The 25,757-nt window shown below is 40.0% G+C and overlaps 1 protein-coding gene across 4 annotated transcripts in view; it reads left to right on the top strand.

Annotated features, from left to right (window-relative positions):
• Positions 1-25,757, top strand: part of AKAP7 (A-kinase anchoring protein 7) — a 126,293-nt gene that overhangs the window by 73,987 nt on the left and 26,549 nt on the right. Inside the window, exon 1 of one of the 4 annotated variants that reach the window (XM_070461721.1) lies at positions 16,266-16,707. The exons of 2 other annotated variants lie outside the window; for them this stretch is intronic. In XM_070461721.1, the coding sequence (XP_070317822.1) occupies positions 16,659-16,707 (49 nt within the window). In that variant the 5' untranslated portion in view covers positions 16,266-16,658. Of the gene's footprint in view, positions 1-16,265; positions 16,708-25,757 lie in introns of those variants that run through there. One more of the 4 variants, XM_020901641.2, reaches the window with a different exon arrangement.

The following is a 25,757-nucleotide window of genomic DNA, read 5'->3' as shown; positions in this document are numbered from 1 at the left end:
TTTAAATTTTTATTAGTTGGAGGCTAATTACTTTACAATATTGTAGTGGATGTTGTCATACATCGGCATGAATCACGATCTTGAATGCTGTGATTTCCTGGGTGGGTAGTAGGTACACCTTGAAAGCAGCTGCCTTTCATCACCCCCTCACTCTTGTTCTTTGTTTTACAGTCTACTTAACTCAGTCACACTACCTCTATAGTTCTTGACAGCATCTGAGTTTGGATCTCCTGGCAGCTGTTGGGCCTGATTTACATTTCCATGCTGAGCATTTTCTTCTCCAACTTCTGTCACTGTGCATCTTTATGTGGAGTGTTAGGGGGAAGTTTGTTGGTTATGGAGGCAATAGTCATACATTCAGAAGCAAGAAAAAAGTACTACTTTTTAATTCTCATCAAAAATTTGGTTGATAATATGCTTCCTTCATATTGGGCTGTAAATTCTTGCAAACCTAACTGCATTCATTAATCATTTAAAATACAATTTTAAGTGTAAAATTAGTGTAAAACTAGTCCTTCCTGGTGAATCCAGGGATAAAATATAGCTCAGATGTCCTAGGGTGGTGAAAGCTCTTCTCTGTGAGCTACTTACTGGAGTTGGGTATATTAATTTTCCCCTGGCAGCTCTGTTCCATTTATATTTCCTTTGGGGAAGTAATTGACTAAATGACACCCTTTGGAAGATTGATGAGCAATTTAGTGCTTGGAAAGACTAGTTTGCTTTCAGCTGTCAGATATTTCTCATAGGAGGCAGTGGAGAATTTGGAAAGGTCCAGAAGGGGTTTTTTTTCCCCAGGCCCGTGTACTTCTTTATAACTTTGGCAAGCAGAGGTACAAATATGATTTTCTGGGAACCCCAGCAGTTTAATAATAATTACTCATCATTAATTTAATGAATGTTATTGAGTGTGTATGATGTGTGTACTCCTCTTGGATATCACGAGATACAGAGACGTGTAAGAGATAGTCTTTAAGATTCTACAGTGTCCCTAGGGAGCTGAGACTACATCTTAAAAATGGAGAGTGAGGAGGAGTAGGTGAATAGAGCTTTGTCCTTAACAATGATGGGCTTTGATAGGACACAGTGGAAGAAGCGTATAACTTTAGTTGCAGGAGAGCTGGGGATGGGGAGTTTCAGGGCTTGGATAAATAGGCTGAGATGGTTGGTAGAGAGAGGACACTGTCCAGGAACAATAGGTACGGTTTATAGTGGAGAGAAGCGCTCCATTAGGAGGCAGGGCAGAGCAGAGGTAATATTAGTGATACTATTAAGTGATAGGAATAATAGTCATATTAGTGATAGGAGGAACTTTGAGTTTATAGTCTAGTTAGCTGAGGAAGCTCTATGGGGAAGGTTTATGTGTTTGAGGAGTTGGTGAGGGAGGTGGGAAAGGAGATAAGCGCAGTTGAATATACTAAGTCAGTGAATATGTGATAAAGGAGACTGAGTAGATAGATGTGGGATGAAAAGAGGGTGGAGTTTAATACTCAACATGAGGACACAAGATTGGATCTTAAAAATAAGACCTTCAAATAGCTCCAGACTGTAGAAGAGGCAGTGAGGGGGCTGGCTGGAGTAGAAGCAAACAGGCCTATGCAGATGTGATAGACGGGAAGCATCATGGTCAGTAGGTTAGTCATCACACCTGTAGTCAGCAGTATGTATCCAATGTCAAACCGGTCAGACTAACAAGACCCCAGACTCAGATTTTACGGGCTGAAACACTAGGGAGAATTCTGGGTGAGTTGAGTCAATAAATTTATTCTATCCAGATGTCCCTGCTCTTTGAGAATCACTGTTAAAAGACCTAGACAGCTCAGGCCAGTCTTGTCAGTCTTAAAAGGCTTGTCGTGGTCCATCCAGTGATTCCCGTTGGTCCTGTGTAGGTGGTGGTTCAGCCAAAGAAAAGGACTTTTGGGGGTTATGTCCAAGGAGACCCTCAGATGTGACTTTGGAGTCCTAATCTTAAGTGCTCATTTACCATTCGCAGCCAAGGCCGAGCTCCCAAAGCCCTGGCTCTTGCCCGGTTTGGTATGTAAGCATGGGGATCTTCTCTATGGAAGGTCATGTCACTGTAATTGACCAATTGATTGACCGGTCAGGAGTGGGAGGGAGAGGGAGGTCAGCAGTTTTTCTTCCTTGGGTGAGAAGCATAGCTAGGACAGCAATCTTTGAGCTTTCTAGAATCCTTAAATCTGAGCCTTTGTCATTTAAGTGATAAGTAATAAATTTCTAAAATGTTTAATTTGAAAGTGTTTATATTGCTAAAATGTCATACACCCACTTAAAGGTCTACTTAGTAGGTAGGGGTATTGGCAAAATATATTTGTGTAAATATCTGTTTTTTTTTCTCATCAAATCATTTATTTTTATTAGTAAAAATGTGTTTCATTGTGCTTATCTTCTGAGTGATTTAATAGTCTAATAATTTGTAAGGTTATACTTTTGTTGAGCTTTAAACTCTTTTAAAATGACTTTAGTTCAGTAGTTCTCAAAGAATTGACCCACGGATCCCTGGCAGGCCCTGAGATGCTTTCAGGGTCTGTGTGAGGGCAAAACCATTTTTATAATAATACCAAGATATTATTTGCCTTTTCTTTTGGAGTTTAGATTTACACTGATAGTGCAGTAGCATTGGTGGGTAAAACAGTGGGTGACCAGTGTGAATTAAAGCAGTTGCGAAAAAAAAAAGTCAATTTAACTTAAGAATGTTCTTGCTGAGTAGTAATAATTATTAACTGTATTTAATCTCAACCTTGGAGAATGTATCTTTTTAATATTTATGTAACAAAAATGAGAGGTGCTCATAAAGCACCTCCATATACTGAAGTGGGAGGTTGACTCAAGAAAAAGCACAGTGTGGTTGTTTAAGCTGCAAGCTAAAGTAGCCACTTCCCTTCATGGAACACCATTTTTTCTTGAAAAAGGACCCTTAGACATTTTTTGTTTTCACATTTGGGTATTTGGCATTTTCTTGAAAAGAAATAAACCTGTCACATCAAGGAAAACTGACATGGTTTACTGCTAATAATAAAATTCAAGCTTTCAGACAATAATAAAAATTTAAGAAAGCTAATCTATTACTGTGAGTAGACAGATTCCTAAACTTAAAAGACTTCCCCACTTTTTTTTAGTGGAAAATTTTATATGGAAAAGTAGAGAACAGAGTAGAATAAGGAACTCGATTTTCCAGGTTGTTTTTATCCATCAAACTTTGTTTTTACTCTTTTGAGGTATAAGTGTTAGTGTTAAGTGTTGGTCGCTCAGTCATGCCTGACTCTTTGTGACCCCATGGACTGCAGCCCACCAGGCTTCTCTGTCCATGAGATTTTCCAGGCAAGGATACTGGAGTGGGTTGCCATTTCCTTCTCCAGGGGATCTTCCCAACCCAGGGATCGAACCTGGGTCTCTTGCACTGCAGGCAAATTTGAGGTGTAACTTATACTCAAAATTTGTACCTATTTAGATGGGCATGAGTTTGAGTAAACTCCAGAAGTTGGTGATGGACAGGGAGGCCTGGTGTGCTGTGATTCATGGGGTTGCAAAGAGTCGGACACGACTGAGCTGAACTGAACTGAACTGAACTGAACTGAAAGTGTATAAGTTGATGAGTTTTTAACATATGTATGCACCTGTAAAACCAATATCATCATCAAGATACTGAAAATTTCCTTTCCCTCAGACGTTTACTTACTCCTCTTTGTAACCCATGAAGACTTTCCTAGTAAGAAGATGTGATATTAATGAATTTTTTGATGGTATGTGATGAAATATGTCAAAATATGGGGAATCTTTGTAACCAGTGAATTTGTATTTTTAAAATGACTGATGCGTGCTGTTACAAAGACTTGTGTGGATAAAAGATCCATTTATACTGAAGATAGACCAAAAGATTTGACTGTAAAGAGTATATAAATTTATTGATCCCTTTTAAGAGTCAACGTTGCAACTTGTCGAGTTGCAGTGTAATATCAAAGAAGAATGTCCACAGTTTCTCTCCTCCCTTTTCCAAATATACTTCTCTGTGAGGTTGGATTTTTCTTAGACTTCAAATGAAACAACATATTGCAACAGATTGAATGCAGAAACAGATATGAGGATAAATCTGTCTTTGATTAAGCCACACATTAAAGAAAGTCACAAGAATGTAAAATAATGCCATTCATCTCACTAAAATTTTTAATTAAAAAGTTATTTTCACAAAACATTTGTGATGACATTATATATGTAGTGAATTTATCATTGATATTTTGAAAAGAATGAAATACACTTAAAAATCTTTTAATTTCTAATGTAGTAAATATACCAAATAAACAAAAGCTCTTAGTAGAGAGAGATTGTAGATAATTATTAACAGTGTAATAGAGTCTTGAGGCCAAAACATTTAAGAACTTCTGCTTCAGTTCATGTATCCAAGAAAACTGTGAAAAAAATTTATTCCTCAGACAAATCTCCAAGCTTAATTTTGATCAATATTTCCAACCATTTCTTTGAACAGATTAATTTTGATGGCTACTCGGTTATCTCTCTATAAAATATAAACTGGTTTGATTCCTCTCTCCTTAATTTTTTTGCTCATCCCTTATTTTAAATTTCCATTTTAGCATCCTCTGGTTAAAAATGTGACAAGTAGAAAAATACCCAAGACTGACAATAGCATATCTATGTGAAATGATATGTTAAAATCATATTATGTGAAATTTATATTTTATAGGAATATAGGAATGCCTCTTTTGTGGTGGGCAGGGCCAAAAATTTTTGTCTTGTTTTCTTTTGCACAGGCTGACAGGGAAATGATTAAGAAAATTTCATTTCTGCTTAGATTGATTAAGGTGAATCTGTTTCAAGCATGTTAGAAGAAGAAAAAGTAAAAAGTTTATCACCTAGGGGAACTGTACATTGTTTTTTCACTTGAAAACTTTAGCGGCTAGACATCTTCCCTGTTCAAAATTATCATGTAATTTAAGAAGAGCTGAGTGCAAGGTATTTAATTATTTACTCTATGGCATATAAGTTGTGTGACCATGTAATTTGTCATCCAAATGGTACCCTTGGAAGTGTACTTTGCTGAGTTAGAAGAAAACCAAGAGTATCCTGGTTTAACTGAGACTTAAGTCATCCTACCTAGAAATCATAATGTTCTTGAAAAGCAGAACCTTTGACATGGTAGAATATTGTATTTCAACTCAGTCTTGTTCCTTTTTGTAATCTAATAGTTTTCTTCTTACAGGTTTTCTTGATGAAACCTGTAAGAAAGTTTCCCTGATGAAACCTGTCTACTAAAAAGAAAGTATTTGAAATTTCATTGTTATGCCCAAATAAAAATGAAAGAGAGCTAATAGTTGGAACTCCCAGCTTATTTTTTTACATCTGCTTGAATTAGGGGAAGTTGCAAGATAAGTAACTGAGCAAATGAACCTTAGTGATGGCTCACTGTATTAACCGGGCTATCAGTTATTAATCTGATGCTAACACAAACTGTCAGCTGTGGCTCAGGGTGTTTTGAAAATCCATCTGTTGGCCTGGTTTCAGACCTTATGACTTATATTAGACGCCCTGGGAATCTTACATATGAAAGGGGCCATGCTATGTGGTAGATTTAACTGACAAATTAAACATCACTGCTAGAATTATATAGTGATAATTTATGATATTTTATGATATATATGTACAGCCTTTGATTTTAAGTGTATTTTAGGAAACATGAAAGTAAATATTGAATTCCAAATAAAAAGAAAAGTAAATGATTAGAGGGCAGAGTCTGCAGTCAAAGGGAATCTTTAAGGTATAGGAAATTAATGTTAGGAAAGCCTTCTGATTGTCAAACATTATGGGTAATTGGCCCATCACATCACCTAATTGCCTCTGAACACATTTTTTTTTTTTGCCAAGCTAATATATTAATGTTTTTAAAAGTAATTAGCACAGTGCCTGACATAAAGTTATAAAAATGTTAGTTATTAAGATTAACAGCAGTAATAGTTATATTAGAATACTTATTGTAACCGTACTTATTCCTGACATCAGCACACCCACTCAGATTATTATAAATTTGCTTTATTCCTAATGCTTTCCTTAAATTGGCATGGTATTAACACTGATATATTTCAAAAATAAAAATATTGTATATAAATAAAATGCATATATATACACACATGCACACACATACATGTGTTTATCGATCAGATACCTTTGTGTGCCTGCTCAGTCACTCTGTCATGTCCAGCTCTTTGTGACCCCAGGGACTACAGCCCACCAGGCTCCTCTGTCCATGGAATTTTCCAGGCAAGAATTCTGGAGTGGGTTGCCACTTCCTACTCTAGGGGATCTTCCTAACCCAGGAATCGAACCTGCATCTCCTGTGTCTCCTGCATTGGCAGGCAGATTCTTTACCACTGAGCTGCAATATTTTATATCACACATACATATTTATGTGAAATTTATGTATATAAATATGATGGGAAAGATAGAAAATGGACTTTATTATTTTGGGGGCTATGGGAAAAACACAGTATAGTGTTATTTATGTTTTGTATAAGATACCTAAAGCAATAACTGTTGCTAACAGAAAGAACAGCATTTTGTCAGTTCATCAGCTGTGGCTCTATTTGATCTTATAGTGACTAAGGTATTCAGGGAAATATTTTGTTTTGGTTCTGGTTATGAGTAAAGGAAACTACAGTTATTTATCACATGGTCCATACCATGGAACCATAGCTGCCAAATATATTTTCATTGGTAACAGCTCCCATAAAAGCCACAGCTTTTCCTTAAGTCAGTCTTAACTGAATGCACTTTAGAGGAAGAGAGCTCACAGCTGTGCTCCAACTATATAATTTTAGCAACAGTTTAGTTTATAAGTGTGGCATGAGTGAGTCAAAGTCACTCAGTCATGTCCAACTCTGGACTATACAGTCCATGGAATTCTCCAGGCCAGAATACTGGAGTGGATCACTGTTCCCTTCTCCAGGGGATCTTCCCACCCCGGGAATCGAACCCAGGTCTCCCACATTGCAGGCATATTCTTTACCAGCTGAGCTACCAGGGAAGCCCTAAGTATGGCATACATTTATCTATATAAGATGGTTGTTTAAAAAAATGTGCATGCCACCCTTTATCGATGATTTACTTTTCAGGACTTTTTCTTTGCTCAGAGTTATTTAGACCTTTTCAATCATTTTTCTAATTAAAAACATTTTTTATTATTTTATTTTTGGCTGCACCAGGTCTTCATTGCTGTGAGTGGGCTTTCTCTAGTTGCGGTAAGCCAGGGCTACTGTCCAGGTGCTGTGGAGGGCTTCTTGTCATGGCGGCTTCTCCTGTTGCAGACCCTGGGCTCCAGGGTGCAGGGGCTTCAGTAGTTGCGGGGCACGGGCCTAGTTGCCCCGCAGCACGGGAAACCTTCCTGGACCAGGGATCGAACCCATGTCCCTTGTATTGGCAGGTGGATTCTTAGCCACCGGACCACGAGGGAAGTCCCACTTTTCTAATTTTAAACAGACCAAACAGTAGACGCCACATTTCTATTGAAAGGTAAATGTAAAGCTCTAGAGGCCACAGGGGCTTGCCTCTTCCGAGTCCATTTTCCTCCCACCCTGATCCCTGGTTGGCAGAGCCTTTCCTTCCCTGTGAGACAGTGAACTTCAGAGCTCGTGGGCTCGACGTTAGCCCTTCGGGTGATTGGTCCCTTTCTTCTCGCCAGTGGTTAGTTTAGGAAGTGGCATGTGACCCAGTTATGATAAGTGAGGGCAAGTCTGCTTGGGATCCCAGAGAAAAGTTTTTTTTTTTGATGATGTGTAATTTGTTGGGAAGAGGACATCATTATATTTAGCTGGAAATTGTTGAATATACATATGACCCTGGACTTAGCATCTTAACCACAGGGACAAGTAGGGGACTTCAAGCCTGATGTGCTGAGTATGGGAGACTAGAACATGACTCTTGGTCTTCTTTTTAAAATTTATTTTTAATTTGAGGATAATTGCTTTACAATGTTGTTTGGTTTCTGCCATATAACAGCACGAGTCAGCCGTAAGTATATATATATCTCCTCCTTCTTGAACCTGCTTCCCAATCTCTCTCGATGATCTTCTTAAGCCACAGAATTAACCAACCTAAAGCAATCTAATCTACCTTAGATTATAGGGGATAGTGACATTTAAAAAAATTCTTAACCATCTGAATCAAGAGTTTCTTGTTACTTGCAGCTGAATGCATCCTATCAGATATAACACATTTTGGATGTGAATTACAGAATGTATTAGCAGAAAAGACTGGGTGTTTTATGTATATTTAAACACAGTTCTGATAGTTACTAAAACTTTATGGTTTAATCTATAAACAGATAGAATACTGACATAGTGTAGCAGATGAATGTCAGCCTAGGCCCTGGTGGATCATGACAGGTCCTGAGACCTGCCAAAACCAATCTTGATTTAACTGCATTTCATCAGGTATAAGAAAATTTTCTTTTCATTATCTTGGGGATTCCCTTTCATTCTTCTGTATTACTTTGTGTTATTAGAAGAAAAAAGAATGAATAATTATATCCTGAGTCATTGAAGCACCCTTTATTTGAAGCCTTCAGATGCGTTACATCACAGGAAATGTGACTGACTGTTGTGCCATCAGTGAATCAAGACAAACAGTGAACCACTTTCAGAACTAAACATAGATTTGAGGATATTCTACGTAAAGAATTAGGACCTGTGGGAAAAAAACCCAGTAAGCTGAGAACTGTAAAACCAAATTTTGTGTTGTTTACACTGTTAAACTACAAATAAACTCATTACTTATTGGTTAGCTTTTTGAAAAAAAATTTTTTCCTTCCCGTGAAGGATGTTTCTTTCTCTCTGAAAGGTGCATGGCATTAGAGGATTAAAGGCACTTGAGTGAGAAAGCAGCCATGTCGGATAATACAAATACTGGCCAGCAGATTAAGTGTATTCTCTGCTCTTCTTTCTTTTTTAAAAATAGGTTTTAACATGCAAACATTGAACTTGCCTGTGAGTAAGTAACTCATGTCAGCTTTTGTGAGTTCATTGTTAATGCCTGCAAAGAAGGACAGACTGTAAAACGCAGGCCTGAAGAGTATCTGTCTAGAGTAGATGACTGTTACAGGCCTCTGTCCCCGTGATGCTGCTTTGCCTTCAGAAAACTGCCGAGTAGGATTCACCACAATGTGAATTCGGAGCTTTCTCCTGCTCCCTTCATCGTGCCTACAGATGTGAGCCTGCTGCCCCCCTTGGGGCCAGGCTTTCTCTCTCACCTACTCTGGCTGCTGTCCTTGACTCAAGAGTGACCCTCACCCCAAGAGCTGATGTGATTACCATGTCGGCACATGCTCAGTGCTTCATGCACTGGAATCAGGTAGATTTGATAAAACGATGTCATATAAATTCAAGATGTCTGTGTATAAATACATGGTAACTTCTCAGCCTTCTCCCAGCCCTGCTGCTGTCTTTTCTCTGAGCAGGGAAATAGATCATCTGCCCTCATTTATTCTCACCACTAAGGAAAAGGCTTCACCTGCATCCACTGTTTAAGGTTGGGCCACATACTTAGAGAAGAACTGACTGGATGATAAGCATGGAGGAGGCATTTGAAAGTTGGCGCTTGGCAGGCATGCGTCTGCAGAGGTCAGGAAGGACCCTGGGATTGACAAGGAAGGGTTCTTGTGCAGCTCCGATTGTTTCCTCTCCTTTCCTAAATGCACACAGGCTGTATATGGTATGTTTTCCTCACATATGAAAAAACACTTTCTCTTTCCAATTACATACTGAAATTGTAGAGCCTATGGCAGTTTGAAATACCTATAACTTGCAGTTTTTGAGAAAAACAGCTAAAGCGCTGTAGAGAGAAGTTAAAAGGTCTTTGTTGAAAATATGACTAAGCAGGAAAAACGGTGAAAAACAATCCTTGGCTCCCAAATTTCAGTTAGGTCAAGGTTCTTTTACCTTGACCTAATTTAAAGGTAATTTAAAAGGACTTCACCAGTGAGGTTTACAGATCATCCGTAAGGCTTTTCAGTTATAATTTTTCAGTCTTTTTCCCTTGCAGACAGATACTCATGAGAACAGGTTTCAAACATCGATATATAATGTAGTTTTGGAACTTTGCCCTTTGGGTACAGAATGACTACACAGATGCAGCATGATTGAAAAATGGAAGCACATCTGTATGATAGATACATGCTTACTGTGGATTGATTATTGAAAACTGAACTTGGGTTTTACGGGAACATAGAGAAACAAAACAGTATTGAGTAAGTCCATCCAGCTTTTTCAAGCCCAGATTAGCTGTTTGTTTTTTTGGTACCCTGATGTCAACATAAAAAATTGTGATATATTCCAAAACATCCCAATTTTTGTGAATTGTATTTCCATCAATTGTCAATCACTTCTTGAACTTATGTACCTTTTCACTGAAACGGTGACACTTATTGGCATAACAGTTTCCATAAGCGTGCTACCTGTTTTATAAGGAAGTCTTCCTGTAGTGTGTCTTCTGTGCTTAAAGGCACATCTCCTAAGGCTTGGTTCCAGAATTTGGAGGGATAAAGCATTTTTCCCCCCTTGTTTACACTTCATGATTTTATGTTCTCTTTGTCTCCATTCTTTTGAATAAAGGAACATTTACCTTTTATTTTCTTTCTCATTTGTTTCTATAAGTTGTTAAACTCAGATTTCCTTTCTTAATGAACTGGAAGTCTCAGATGAATTGGTCATTTCTACAGTTTTATAGAGTCAAAGTATTACAGTGAGTTTTTTTCTTTATCTTGAGTCAGACTTTTGTAGCAAGGTTGCTCAGAAATCCACATATACATGTTTTCAGTTATAGATAGAACATAAAGCCAAACAATGACACAGAGAATAGTCTTTGGTCATAGTTAAGAATTATGTTTTTCATTGGAGAGAGTAATCAGAGCTGATATTTCAAAGCACATGAAGAGGAGACAGCTGCCACCCCCTCATACTTTTAGTTGAATTTCTGCCATTGTCACCATTATAATAAAAATTCAAACAGCTATAGCTGATATGGGCAACTGTCTTCACCATAGTTGGTTTGTAGCCAGGCCTGTGAGAAAAGATAACTTGAAAAGGTTATGTTTTTAAATGTATGAACATGAAATCATAGCAGATATTTTTTATCATTGACGTTAAACTGCTTTTTTTAATCTAGTTATGGTAGATCTCTATATATTACTGAAAGGAGTCTGTTTAACCCCTTAATAAAACCCCACTAATATTTTTGGGGATCCCTTGTGAATGGTCTGAGTTGCTCTCTTTTCCTGGAAGATGAATGCTTCCTGGGGTCATTCTGGTGCCTGTGTTCTTCATTGGACCATTTCCTGAAGGCATGGCAGCAGCAGGGCCAGGCTCCAGCTCCAGTAAGGGATCTGTCTTTAGGTCCTTTGTTTTAAAATAGGATTATATTACTCTTGCACCATTAATAAAAGGATTTGGTGGCAAAACATAAGAAACCAAGGCATTTAAAACATAGTGCCATAGAGCTTGGTTAGATAACTATTTTTCTGAACATTATTCTGAAATTGTAAGAGGTTTCGTAAAGTATTTGCATTGGCCAAAAAGTTTTTCCGTGAGATGTTATGTAAAAGCCTGAATGAACTTTCTGGCCAACCCAATATATACCTGATACTACACAAAAATTATATTAAGTAACGTGGAACTCTGCAATGAGATGCTCAGGGCTTATGCATCCAGACAAATTGAGTCCAGACCCCATTGTTGTCAGATGCTCTCGGGAAGATTTTGGCCAAGTTACTTGTCTGAACTTTTTTCTGCAGTTTTTTCACCTGTGCAATGGGGTTAGTATTAATAGTAGCTACCTCAGAGCTGTGGTGAAGATTAAGTGAGTGAGTAAATGTAAAGCACTTTACACATGCCTGGCGGGTGTCCAGGAAGTGTTGGTGATGATTTATTTTATTTTTTCAAATTAATTTTTAATTGGAGGATAATTGCCTTCCATTGTCATGTTGATTTCTGCCATACAGCAGTGCAGATAGCCATGTGTTAGTGGCTTAGTCACATCTGACTCTTTGCAACCCCATGGACTGGAGCTCGCCAGACCCCTCCGTCCATAAGGATCCATAAATCCCCTCCTTCCTGAGCTTCCCCCCACTCCCCCTTCCCAGCCTCTAGTCGGTCACAGGGCGCTGGGCTGAGCTCCCCGAACCGTGCGGCCGCTTCCCACCGCGCTCTCCTACACTCAGTGATGTATGCATCTCAGTGCTGCTCTTTCGGTTCATCTCACCCCCTCCTTCCCCACTGTGCCCACCAGTCTGTTCTCTACATCTGCGTCTCTGTTCCTGCCCTGCAAATAGGCTCATCAGTACCATTTTTCTACATTCTCTATATATGCATTAATATACATACTTGTTTTTCTCTTTCTGACTTACTATATGACACGCTCTAGGTTTGTCCACATCACTAGAACTGACTCAGATTTGTTCCTTTTTATGGCTGAGCAATATTCCATTGTGTATATGTTCCACAGCTTCTTTATCCATTCATCTCTCAATGGACATCTAGGTTGCTTTCGTGTTCTGCCTGTTGTAAATCGTGCTACAGTGAACATTGGGGTACACGTGTCTTTTTCAGTTAGTGGTTTTCTCAGGATGTAAGCCCAGTAGTGGGATTGCTCGGTCATATGGTGATTTTATTCCTAGCTTTTTAAAGGAACCTCCATACTGTTTTCCATGGTGGTTGTATCAATTTACATTCCCACCAACAATACAAGAGGGTTCCCTCTTCTTCACATCCTCTCCAGCATTTATTGTAGATTTTTTGATAATGGCCATTCTGACAGATATATCATGACACCTCATGTAGTTTTGATTTGCATTTCTCAAATAATGAACAGTGTGGAGCATCTTTTCATGTGTTTGTTGGCCATCTGTATGTCTTCTTTGGAGAAATGTCTATTTAGGTCTTCTGCCCATTTTTTGATTGGGTTGTTTGTTTCTTCTGATATCGAGCTGCATGAGCTGCTTGTATATTTTGGAGATGGACCCTCTGTCAGTTGCTCTGTTTGCCATTATTTTCTCCCATTTTGAGGGTTGTCTTTTCATCTTGTTTATAGTTTCCTTTGCTGCTAGTGATTATGTTAAATTTTAAATTACTACTTGATTGTTTTTGTGAGTTAGGGAAGAGTGAGGTATGGCAGAAAGTGAAGACTAGAGAGCCTCTTGATGAAAGTGAAAGAGGAGAGTGAAAAAGTTGGCTTAAAACTCAACATTTAGAAAACTAAGATCATGGCATCTGCTCCCATCCCTTCATGGCAAATAGATGGGGAAACAGTGGAAACAGTGTCAGACTTTATTTTGGGGGCTCGAAAATCACTGCAAATGGTGACTGCAGCCATGAAATTAAAAGCTTGCTCCTTGAAAGAAAAGCTATTACCAACCTAGACAGCATATTAAAAAGCAGAGACATTATTTTGCCAACAAAGTTCCATCTAGTCAAAGCTATGGTTTTTCCAGTAGTCATGTATGGATGTGAGACTTGGACTATAAAGAAAGCTGAGTGCCAAAGAATTGATGCTTTTGAACTGTGGTGTTAGAGAACACTCTTGAGAGTCCCTTGGACAGCAAGGAGATCTAGTCCATCATAAAGGAGATCAGTCCTGAATATTCATTGGAAGGACTGACGTTAAAGCCGAAACTCCAATACTTTGGCCGCCTGATGGGAAGAACTGACTCACCGGAAAATACCCTGATGCTGGGAAAGATTGAAGGTGGGAGGAGAACAGAGGATGAGATGATTAGATGGCATCACTGACTCAATGGACATGAGTTTGAGTAAACTCCAGGAGTTGGTGATGGACAGGGAGGCCTGGTATGCTGCAGTCCATGGGGTCGCAAAGACATGACTGAGTGAGTGAACTGAACTGAGGTGGGGCTTCCACCTTAAACTATTCAACTTAATTACATACTGTTGTATTCCCAAATAATTCGGTAAAATATGACTACTTTCTAGATCCTTCTGCTTGATACTTATTCACATTTGGGAGGGGGGCATGGAATGGCAGGGGGAAAAATTCTATTTTTTGACCATAATTTCATATATATATGAAATAGTTTGTTTCTTAAATGAAAAAATCCAGACACATGAATTTATTAGTTATTTTGAATTACAAATTTATGTATATGAAAACTCTTATGAAATCTATAGGAGTGAAATCACATTTATGTTGAAGGAATCATCTTTATTGAAAAAACTCACAACTGTGCAGTGTGAAAACCATTCTTAGAAATCCCGAGCTCAGTCAGTTCAGTCGTTGAGTCATGTCCGACTCTTGAGACCCCATGGACTGCAACACGCCAGGCTTCCCTGTTCATCACCAACTCCCAGAGCTTACTCAAACTCATGTCAATCATGTTGGTGATGCCATCCAACCATCTTGTCCTCTGTCATCCCCTTCTCCCACCTTCAGTCTTTCCCAGCATCAGGGTCTTTTCCAATGTGTCAGTTCTTCACATCAGGTGGCCAAAGTATTGGAGTTTCAGCTTCAGCATCAGTCCTTTCAATGAATATTCAGGACTGATTTCCTTTAGGATGGACTGGTTGGAGCTACAAGTAGCCATAAACCTACAGTGTGAAATTGCAGCCTTTTAGAACTGAGAAAAACCTTAGCTTGAGCACAGACTCCATCCCCTCTTTGAGGTTAAATGATGTGCTAATTATCTGCACAATTATAAGCCAGTTTTAAAATTTCTTTCTTGAGTTTCTCAGTAGTTTTCTAATATTTTATTATGATTAATTCACTTTTAATGCTTATGGGGGAAAAAAGCCTCTAACATTTTATAACTCCATCCCTTCCCGCCCCCCACTTTGGATTGCAGGACATCCTGGGATACACACTGTTACTTAGCTAACAATACACTTTGTAGGTTTCATTCTTAATTGTACGTTTTCAGTAGTAGTGCCAACAGGGACTAATGAGTAAAGTCGAGTTGGTAGAGTTCATCACAGGATGTTATCCCCTGGAGATTGCGTTGGAGTGAGGGGGCTCCTTTCTTGGATGTGACAGGTGTAAGCAGTAACTCAAGATGGCAGCTAGAGGGCGCCAGAATTGGGCGAGCCGGAGGTGCGCTTGCTCGCTGGTGCTGGAGAATTGGGAGAGGCGGAGGTGAGATTGTAGCTGGTGCTGAAAAGACTGAGATGTTCAGTCTGTTCTCGTCTCTCCCTCCTCCCGAACACCACCTACTCTGCAGTAACAAATTAAAATTTTATAGTGAGTTTACCGGATTTACAGATGAAGATATCAAAACTCAGCGTTTCAGAACTGTTAATACCGGACGGATCTGAGATTCAGACCTCTGGCTTTTTATGTCTGAAGGTTCTATCCCTACACCAGTGCCAGGATTAGGGGATGCCAGGAGTTACTCATGTTCCTCAGTGAAGTGCGTTCACTGCGGATGTTTCTTTAACACACAAAGTAATGCTTAGGATTTAGGAAATAGGTGGTTTTTTTTTTTTTTTTTTCTTCCAGACTGTATACTCTTTTTCATCAGATGAGTAGGAAAACAGACACACGGCATTCAAAACCAGGGAAATTTTCATCATCACCCACTGCCTTCTTCCATCTAGTGCCCGGTGAACGCGTGTGAGTGCCTAGTTGGAAAGTCGAGGAATAGAGTTTAAGAATTTGGGTGGTATTCCTGGCACCATGAGCAGTCTTTCCTTCCCATAGTGTTGCAAGATAAAGCTCTTCCCTATGCAAGATAACAGATTTGGAACGATTACATGAAGTTCACAATATATCGTGTCTGGAAATCAGCTGTTTTGCCATCCCTGAATTTGCTTAACCCCCTTAACCACGTAGTGTTTTTATTCAGAAAAGATGCTATTATTGCTGATCTTTTTCTCAGTGATTTGGGGCATTTTCTGGGCTACTGACATACTTTGATGCTCTAATTTAAAAATTCATGGTATTGATTTAATGCTTTAGTAGAGAAACACAGCAGTGTTTAAAAAAGCAGATATTTAAACGATAAACTGTAAAGTGCAGATGACAACTGATGGTCTCTTTTATACCCCTCCTCCACTTCGCCATTTCTACCCTTCTTGCAGCTTAAAGTTCCTGGTACTCCAACTTGTGTTTTCTGTCGTTCTGCGAAGTCAGGTTCCCTGTTTGTGAAACAAAGAAATAAAAATTTCCTGGGGATAAAAGAAAGCTCTTCCTCTTTAAGTAGCAGACAGAATATATGGTCCCCCCCTCCCCCTTTGAATTTCCCGTGTAATCACTGCCTCAGTCTGCAGGAGAAAGGACTCCTTGTGGTTTGTTCTCCACTGTCTTCCTTAGAGACGTATCTGCCGAGCCGCGCAGCGCACGTGGCACCCATCTCAGGGCGAGAGCTCCCAGTTTTAGGAGAATTAGGCGAGCGTAGGGCCTCGTCTTTCCCCGAAAGCCAGCCGCGTATCAGCTGCGTGGGGCCGGGGCCCGGGGAGGTGGAGCCTGCCCGCTCCCGGCGGCTGCGAGTGCCCGCTCGTCGGAGAGCATCCCCGCCGCCTGCTCTGGGTGCTGCTCCGAGGGGTGGAGGAGGCAGGGTGTGCTCGCGGACCGTGGGATAGACCGAGGCTGCTCCTCGGGGAGCTCGGGGAGAAGACCGGCAGGCGGGGGACAGCGCCAGTGCCATGGGCCAGCTCTGCTGCTTTCCTTTCTCAAGAGACGAGGAAAAAATCAGTAAGTGGCATTTGCACTGTGCTGAATCCTGAGTGCTTGGCTATTTAGAGTGACTGTCTTCTTCTGGGGTAGTGGGTTTTGTTTTTGTTTTTGTTTTTCCTTATGGGAAACAGGAGAATAAGGAGCTGTGATTTTTCATGTGTATTTCTTAAAAGGGTGGGTAGGTGTATAGTTAATAATTAACTGTCAGAGTACAGTCACTCAATAAATAGGGCTGTGTCAAAGATCTAGAATTTCATCTTCCTTCTGTTGGTATTTTACAGCTTATTTTAATCACACTGTCTATAGAGTCTTAGTTTTGAGTTTCTTTGCATGTCACTGCCTGCAATTCGACAAATTATACAGGCCAGACTTCATTTGTGTCCTCTGAAATTGAGATATTTTCAGAGCAGTGCTCAATAATAACATATAGAGAAGTAAAACTGGCTTGAAAATGACATGTGTCATATACATTTGCAGATATTTTCATGTGTCCTCTGCTTTGTTCTCTGTGGAGGGAATTTGGGTGTAACTGTAAGATCCCTCCAGATGAGGGATGTCACTTTGACTTCCTCACTGAATATTCTTAAACTAATGTCTGTCAGGTTCCGCATCTGCTTATGACCCAGAAAACAGAACTTAAAGTGATGACATTTGCACTGAAATGTTTGCCTGGCTTAAGTGTATTCACTTACATTTCAACTTTGTTAAAAACAGTACCCACATTGTAATTAACATCCCGAATAGATTTGCCTTACACTAGTTATCCCCAGGTATTGAATTTTTACTTCTTTTTCAGTAAAAATGTTCACAGACATGCTTATTAAAGTTTGCAGCCACATGTCTCTTATATCAGTGCTTTATTGAAATTTAAATAGGTCAACAGAATCTCTCAATATCAAATTCAAATACTCAAAGATTCACATCTGGCTTCTATTTCCTGTTCCTCAGGAAACTAGCCAGAGACAGGTTTAAAAGTAATGAATACATATCTTATACCTATGCACTTGGGAAAATAAGCCAGGTTTGACAAGAAATCTTCTGGGAATGCTTTGGAATAAATGTTAGGAGACTTCAGAGTATTTGCTTATTAACAAGAGTCCACAGCTGCGCTCTAAATTTTACTGGTGAAAATGATACTCTAGTGTACAGTGGTCCTGGGCTGAAAACCTGACCTGACTTTAGAACAGAGTTGTTCATTTCCTGATAATGGGCACTGATACTCATTCGGCACCATGAAGCTTTTCAGATGTTTGTCAGAATGATCCATTTGTATAACTGAGGGTTTTGGTTGGTTGATTGATTCCTCGAGGTAGATCTGCCTAGGAAAAACCTTGGTCTGGACAGATGTAGGCAGAGTGAATTCTCTCCTTCCCCCACTTCCTCGTCCACTGCTCCAGGTTTTCCTGGAGTTCCTGCTTGCCCTCTTTTTCCCGTCTGTGAGCAGCCTTCTCTTCTCTAATGTAGAAGCCAGGCTTTACCTTGATGAGGAATTTGCTCTCACCTGACACCCTGGGAATGCAAAGTCTTTTGTTTTACATACAGCACCTCTCAATATTGATCAACAGGAAGTACTTTGGGGGGCTTCTTTTCTCAAGTTGCAAAATTTTAAAAAGGAAATGAAGACAAGACACTGTATCTGACCTGACGTTCAAGTCCCAAAGCGCAGATTATGGTTAGAGTCAAAGCATTTGTGCCCCCTCTTCTCTCATTCATGCCTGCTGGCCCCTGGATCGTCCCCATTCTCTCTCCATTTTTCTTTCATCTGTCTTTGATTTTGTCATTGTTTCACTGTTTTCTTCATGCTCTATTCACATACCCCATCAGCTGTTGCCTGGTGTGTTTAATTTCTTTGCTACAGGGTGGTCTAAAGAGAAGGTTCTCTGCCAGGCACCTATGCTGATGGTCTACTGGTACTTAAAAAGGGGACTTGCAAAAAAAGGCAGAGAAATCTTTAGCCAGCATGCTTCAAGAAACATGTAAATTAGCACTAACATAAATATTCAGTTCATAAGTTGTGTTGATTGCATGTAAAAGAACCCATATTAGATGTTTGGGAGGGCCTGATCTTGCTACCGGATTGTGCAGTAAGCTTCTGGGTCTTTCTCATTTTTGTGAGCCCACCTAGTAGCCTTGTTAGCCTGCTCTGAGCCGTATGCTCAGTGAGGCCCTCCAAGGAGCAGAGCACCAGAGTGCTTATGCCCACACCCTTCTGGTTCCATTGTAAAGGGTGATGGCCCCAGAATGTACCTTCTGAGAGCAGCTTGAATGAAGAATTAAATGAGTTTTTGGTAAATGTTTACAATTGTGGTCGTCATTCCCAAAACACAGGCGAGTTGGAAAGCCCATCCTCTATAGCCCTGCAGAGATGCAGGAGGGAGGGACCCAGCTGGCCCAGTGGGTCAAGTGGTCCCTCTCCCCTCCTGCTGCTGTTTGTCCTCAGTGGTGGTGGAAGGTATTCTCAGCTCATTGCTTTGTTACTGCTACTATTTTAATCCAGCAAAATGATTAAAAAAAATCAACTTGTGCAAGGGCTATGTTTGTGTGAAAAGTTAACTGTATGCACAGCCAGAAATCTTGATAATGGGGTGGGTAGTCAAATATAGTAGAACTCATCATGGTTTATTTTTCAGTAAATGCAGCACAAAGCAGCTAGACCATTTTTGTTTAAAGCCCGGCAGTGGAACGTTTTCTCAAACTGTATACTTTTTGGCCACAGTAGGTAGAATACACTGACAATAAATGCATGTTTCTTGGAAGATTAAGCAGTTTCTCTTGCTACACAGGACCATACTTACGATGAAACATTTCTGCAGATGTCGTAGGATTAATCAATCTTGTAAATAGTCTCTGATGAAGTTTTTGCTGAAATCTTTTATAGTACTTGTGTTCTTTGAATTTTACCTCCTTGTCTCATAGTGAGCTTCCTGAAGGGACTGTTCTTGAACAGGAATACAAGCTTACTGGCCCCTGCAGTTGTCAGTCTCACTAAAAACCGTGAAAAGGAAGCTTTAATCACTCTAAGAGCTACCCCTGTAGCTAATTCAGAAGGCGTTTTACTTGCTCCATTCCTGTTGCAGATTTTCCGATTTTGAAGTACATTTGCTTTATGTAGAGTGAAACAGGTGAATGTCCATCCTGCGGTGATTTGCCAAAGGGACACGTGTTAGGCGAGGACAGAGCAAACAGCTGATGGTCGGAGGCAGTGACAGCCCAGTTACTTTCTAGCCCTGACCCTCTGGGATGCTGAAAATGAGAGCGTTCGTGTGTGTTTCCGGGCTTCCCCGGTGGCGCACTGGTAAAGAAGCTGCAACCCACTCCAGGGTTCCTGCCTGGCAGAGGAGCCTGGGCGGCTGCAGTACGTGGGGTTGCTTAGAGCTGGGCACGATGGAGCAGCTAAGCACAGGTGTGCACATGTACACATACACACAGACTCACAGAGACACACAGACACACACATACACACACACATAGACACACACACACAGACACAGACACACACAGACACATAGACACACACACACACACAACACACACACAGACACACACACAGACTCACAGACGCAGACACAGAGACATAGACACACACACACGTAGGCAAACACACACAGACACAGAGACATAGACACACACACAGAGACACACACAGACACACACACAGACTCACAGACGCAGACACAGAGACATAGACACACACACAGAGACACACACACAGACACACACACAGAAACACATACACAGACACAGAGACATAGACACGCACACACACACAGACACACACACAGATTCACAGACGCAGACACAGAGACATAGACACACACACACACACACACACACACACAGACACAGAGACATAGACATGCACACACACACAGACACACACACAGACTCACAGACGCAGACACAGAGACACGCACACACACACAGACACACACACACACACACAGACACAGAACACACAGAAACACATACACAGACATAGACACACACACACAGACACACAGACACAGACAGACACACAGACACACACACACACACAGACACACACACAGAGACACATAGACACACACACAGAGACACATAGACACACACACACAGACACATACACAGACAGACACAGACACACACACACAGACACACACACACAGAAACACAGACACACACACACAAACACACACACAGACACACACACACAGACACACACACAGACACACATACACAGACACACATAGACACAGACACACACACACACACAGACACACACACACAGACACAGACACACACACACAGAAACAGAGACACAGACACAGACACACACACACACACAGACACAGACACACACACAGACACAGACACACATACACAGACACACATAGACACACAGACACACACAGACACACACACACATAGACACACACACACAGACACAGACACACACACACAGAAACACAGACACACACACAGACTCACAGACGCAGACACAGAGACATAGACACGCACACAGACACACACACACACACAGACACACACACAGAGACACATAGACACACACACACAGACACACACACAGACACACATGTAGACACACACACACACACACACACACACAGAAACACATACACAGACACACACAGACACACACACACACAGACATACACATACACACAGAATATGTATTTTAACAAGAAACATGTCTTAATTTTATAAGTATGTGTTTAAATAGTACATAGACATTTTACTTTTATATATGAAATTTGTTTCAGTACAGTCATTCCGTGTTCAGTTCAGTTCAGTCACTCAGTCGTGTCTGACTCTTTGCAACCCCATGGACTGCAGTACGCCAGGCTTCCCTGTCCATCACCAACTCCCGGAGCTTGCTGAAACTAATGTTGATTGAGTCAGTGATGCCATCCTTTCGTTTCATCCTGTTTCCCCCTTCTCCTTCTTTCCTCAGTCTTTCTCAGCATCAGGGTCTTTTCCAATGAGTCAACTCTTCGCAAAAGCGGTGACCAAAATATTGGAGCTTCAGGTCAATATCAGTGAGTATTGAGGGTTGATTTCCTTTAGGATTGACTGGTTTGATCTCCTTGCAGTCCAAGAGACTCTCAAGAGTCTTCTCTAACACCACAGTTCAAAAGCATCAGTTCTTTGGTGCTTAGCTTCCTTTATGGTCTGACTCGCACATCCATACATGACTACTGGAAAAACCATAGCTTTGACTAGATGGACTTTTGTTGGCAAAGTAATGCTGACAAATAACTGAGTCTTTCTGTGTGGGATGAGTTAAACAGATCATTTGTACTATTTTATAAATTTGAGTCAAATCTGAAGATAGTTTGTTTCTGATGATTTGGAATTTGATTATCAGCTTTTATAGACCCAGTAAATACAATTCCTCTGTAATGAATGAGACCATACTGTACAACTGTGGTCATCTTAGATGTCAACCTGGAGACTCTGTTTTTATTTCCATCATGGCCAGGAAGGGAAGAAAGGGACTCGGGATTTCAGGCCTTTAATTGTTGAGCAGCCTTACGGCATTTATCTGTGTAGCTGCCCTTCCTATGGGGGACTCCCTCCCCTTCTCTGGGGCGTCTGTCCATCATGACATTAGGCTTCCTTGCCCTGGGACATGTGGACATGTTCGAGGGACATGTGGTCCACGCGGAGTTGACCAGAGTCTTTCTTAAGAGTTGATGAAGGGTCTGTCTTCCTTTTGGGTTGTGAGTGAAAGGGATGTAAGCACAAGATTGCTAGCTGATGGGGAGTTAGGGGGAATCTTCCTGAGAGTGAAGCACGGAAGAAAGAGGGCAGAGAAGGAGAAAGAAAAAGAGACAGTCCTGATGGTATTGTTTGAGTCTCTGAGCTCAGCTGTGACTAAGACCTGTATTTTGTGAAGCAATAAATCCTTCCCCTCTTTTTTCTGTTTAACTTTCTTGGGTTAAATTGTTATCACCTGCAACCAAAAGGCTTCTGATACATTCTGGAAGATACTGAGTGTGTCTCAGAGTACATCCGTTCTGGAACAGATGTTTCTAAACCTGGTGAAGAAGCCAGAAATCTTTGATTTCTTGTGAACTTTCATGTTCCATTTTAGTGGCAATGAAATTTATGGGAGCTGTTAGGAAGAGTAATTCAGTTCACTTCACCTGGTAAATACTGTTGAGCACATCCCATTTGGAAAGCTTTGAGCCAAGTGTTAGGAAGATACAATGATGATGCATGGTCCTTATTATTGGAGGATTCCTTCTTAAAATTCATTTGATTCTTTAAAGAGAGATGTGTTGGGTTCCAGTATTTATCATGCCCTGAAGGGAGAATGTTGGGGATGAAAGATCATGATGCTCAGGGTCTAACAAGCAAAGCCACACCCATTCATTTCAGGGAGGTTATCAGCCAAGTCCAGTGAAAGTGAGTTAATTACCACCCAGAGTAGAAGTTACCTCAAGCTCTTATCACAGGCAGTGGTTACAGCTTGACTCAGGCAATCACAGTTTCTACAACAGACATTTTAGCAAATATAGTTTTCCTTAACAAACGTTTATAATGTCAAAGGTACAAGTTAGCAGACCTTGGAACTACAAAGCCAGCCTTTCTGTGGTATGGTAATGTTGTTTGCCCTTAGCAAATAGTCATAGGCAAAAACTGAACTAGATGATGAAAATATAAAGAATAAGTGTAGTTTTAATTATATAATGAAAACATAAAGAATCAGTATAGTCTATGCCAACTAGGATATAAATAATGTTAATTTTACTAAAGGCTGAGACAAAGATATTTGAGGCTTACAATTTTCTGTTTCTGCACACTGTCCCCTGAAACTTACGACTTTAGTCAAGGACATTTGTTAACCTCAAACATGTATACATAAAAATTAGAGTGCTGGGAGAAAGTGGTATAAACACAAGATGCTTTGAGTACATGGAGAGAGGGTTTCATATTCCCGAGAAAGAACTCACCCAGTTGGTAAGAATCTGATGGAGAAGGGTGATTCACTTTTTTAATGCATCTCAGCAGCCTGTGTCCCCCTCCCCCAACTTTGTGGTTAGATAGTTGGTGTTGGCATTTGCCATGTGAATTATACCAAGTTTCAATTTGATATCTTACATCTGACTGTTAGAGCAAAAATAAAATTCACACTTTCTAAGCATTTAAAATATTTAGCTAAATTTAGCTGTGAAGCTTAGCTTTTGAAGAGTTTTGATTGATGCTTATGATAACTAATAAACTGTCAAGCAGATGATCTGTTAATCTAAAACTTTCTATCTAGATCTGTAGCAGTCAGACCTTATTTAGAATTCTGACAATCAGGATTGTGTCCTGAGGAGGCCAGGATGGTGAGGAGGCTGGAAACGATATCATAAGAGGAAGGCTTACAGACTCCAGCTACTTAGCTAGGATGGTCAATTAATTGTCTTAAAATATTTGGAGGATTCTTTAATGTGGAAGGGAAAGAAGATATTCTCTATGGCTCCAGGGTGGTAGAACTAAGACAGTGAGTGTTCATTTTAACTCATTTTCTTTTGGTGATTTTAGGAGTCAAATGGTGAAGCTACATTAAACCCAGTAGTATTCTAATTATATTTGCACAGCTCTTGTTTTAAATAATGAAAATACTGGAGTGAAGCCCTAAAGCAGAAAGAAGTTACAATCAGATTTTACCTTAATAATTCTTAATACGTTCCCTAAAAGAAGATAGTTTAAGGCAGAGTTTTCAGACTATTTTTAGCCATCAAACTTTTTCTTTAAAGTGAAGTAAAGTGAAGTCGCTCAGTCATGTCCAACTCTTTGTGACCCCATGGACTGTAGCTTACCAGGCTCCTCCGTCCATGGTATTTTCCAGGCAAGAGTACTGGAGTGGGTTGCCATTTTCTTCTCTCGAGGATCTTCCCGACCCAGGGATCAAACCCAGGTCTCCTGCATTGTTGGCAGACGCTTTACCGTCTGAGCCACCAGGGAAGTCTTTCTTTAAATGGAAGACCAAAATTTTTAGGAAAAACAAAAAGCGCCTCTTTATTAATTCATATTTTATAATGACTATTAATGCCTATTTTAAATTAGTACCTTTAGGATCAACAGACTTGCTTTAAAACAGAAATAGACAACTTTGGGTTCTTGTCTAGGTACATTGTTATCTTACCTAAGCACCACATAAAATATTGAATATTGAACTCCATAGTCATAGTGAGTGAAAAAGTGAAGTGAAGTAAAAGTCACTCAGTCACGTCGGACTCTTTGCGACCCCGTGGACTATACAGTCCCTGGAATTCTCTAGGCCGGAATGCTGGAGTGGGTAGCTGTTCCCTTCTCCAGGGAATGTTCCCAACCCAGGGATCGAACCCAGGTCTCCCACTTTGCAGGCAGATGATTCTTTACCAGCTGAGCTACAAGGGAAGCCCAGTAATAGTGAGTGTTTGGTATCAATAAGTCCTAGAGATAACAAGCCAAGGCATACTGTGTGTTGTATGATTGTTTTTATGAATGAAATTTTTATGAAAGCATTTTGTCCAGATTTACATCAATTTTAAATTAATTTTCTATAATATGGGTATAGTGAATTTAAGATAAAAATTCATTGTGATGCTATTGTATACCCCCTACTGTATAACATACACTATACTTCAATATAAAATTAGACACACAGATTTTTAGGCTTTATAAAGACAACCTAAAAAGACATGTAAAACTATATGAAATTTGAGTATTAAATTAAAAAATATATTAAACAAATTGTTTTATGAGGAAACAAGTTCATGAAATATGCAGTTTTAATTTTTTTAAAAGCAGACTTCTAGCTGCTTTTAACTTTGTATCTGTTGTCTTTGTCATTCATGACTTAGGCCTCTGTAAATACAACATTGTGGGGGGAAATAGTTTCTGTCAGGTACGATCCAGTCAAGAAAATAGGAATTACACCAGTTATTTTAACAGAGTATTTAACACAGGGAATTAGTTAAACATGTTTTGAAGGACCTTTTTTAAAAAAATTAGATTTGTTACAGTAATTCAGACTAATTATTAAAGATGTTTCTAAGGAAGTCCCTCACCCAGATCAATTTAACTTTAAAACA

Source organism: Odocoileus virginianus, chromosome 34 (assembly GCF_023699985.2).
Source record: "Odocoileus virginianus isolate 20LAN1187 ecotype Illinois chromosome 34, Ovbor_1.2, whole genome shotgun sequence".
Classification (NCBI taxonomy): domain Eukaryota; kingdom Metazoa; phylum Chordata; class Mammalia; order Artiodactyla; family Cervidae; genus Odocoileus; species Odocoileus virginianus.
This window is presented reverse-complemented; position numbering and strand designations above follow the sequence as displayed.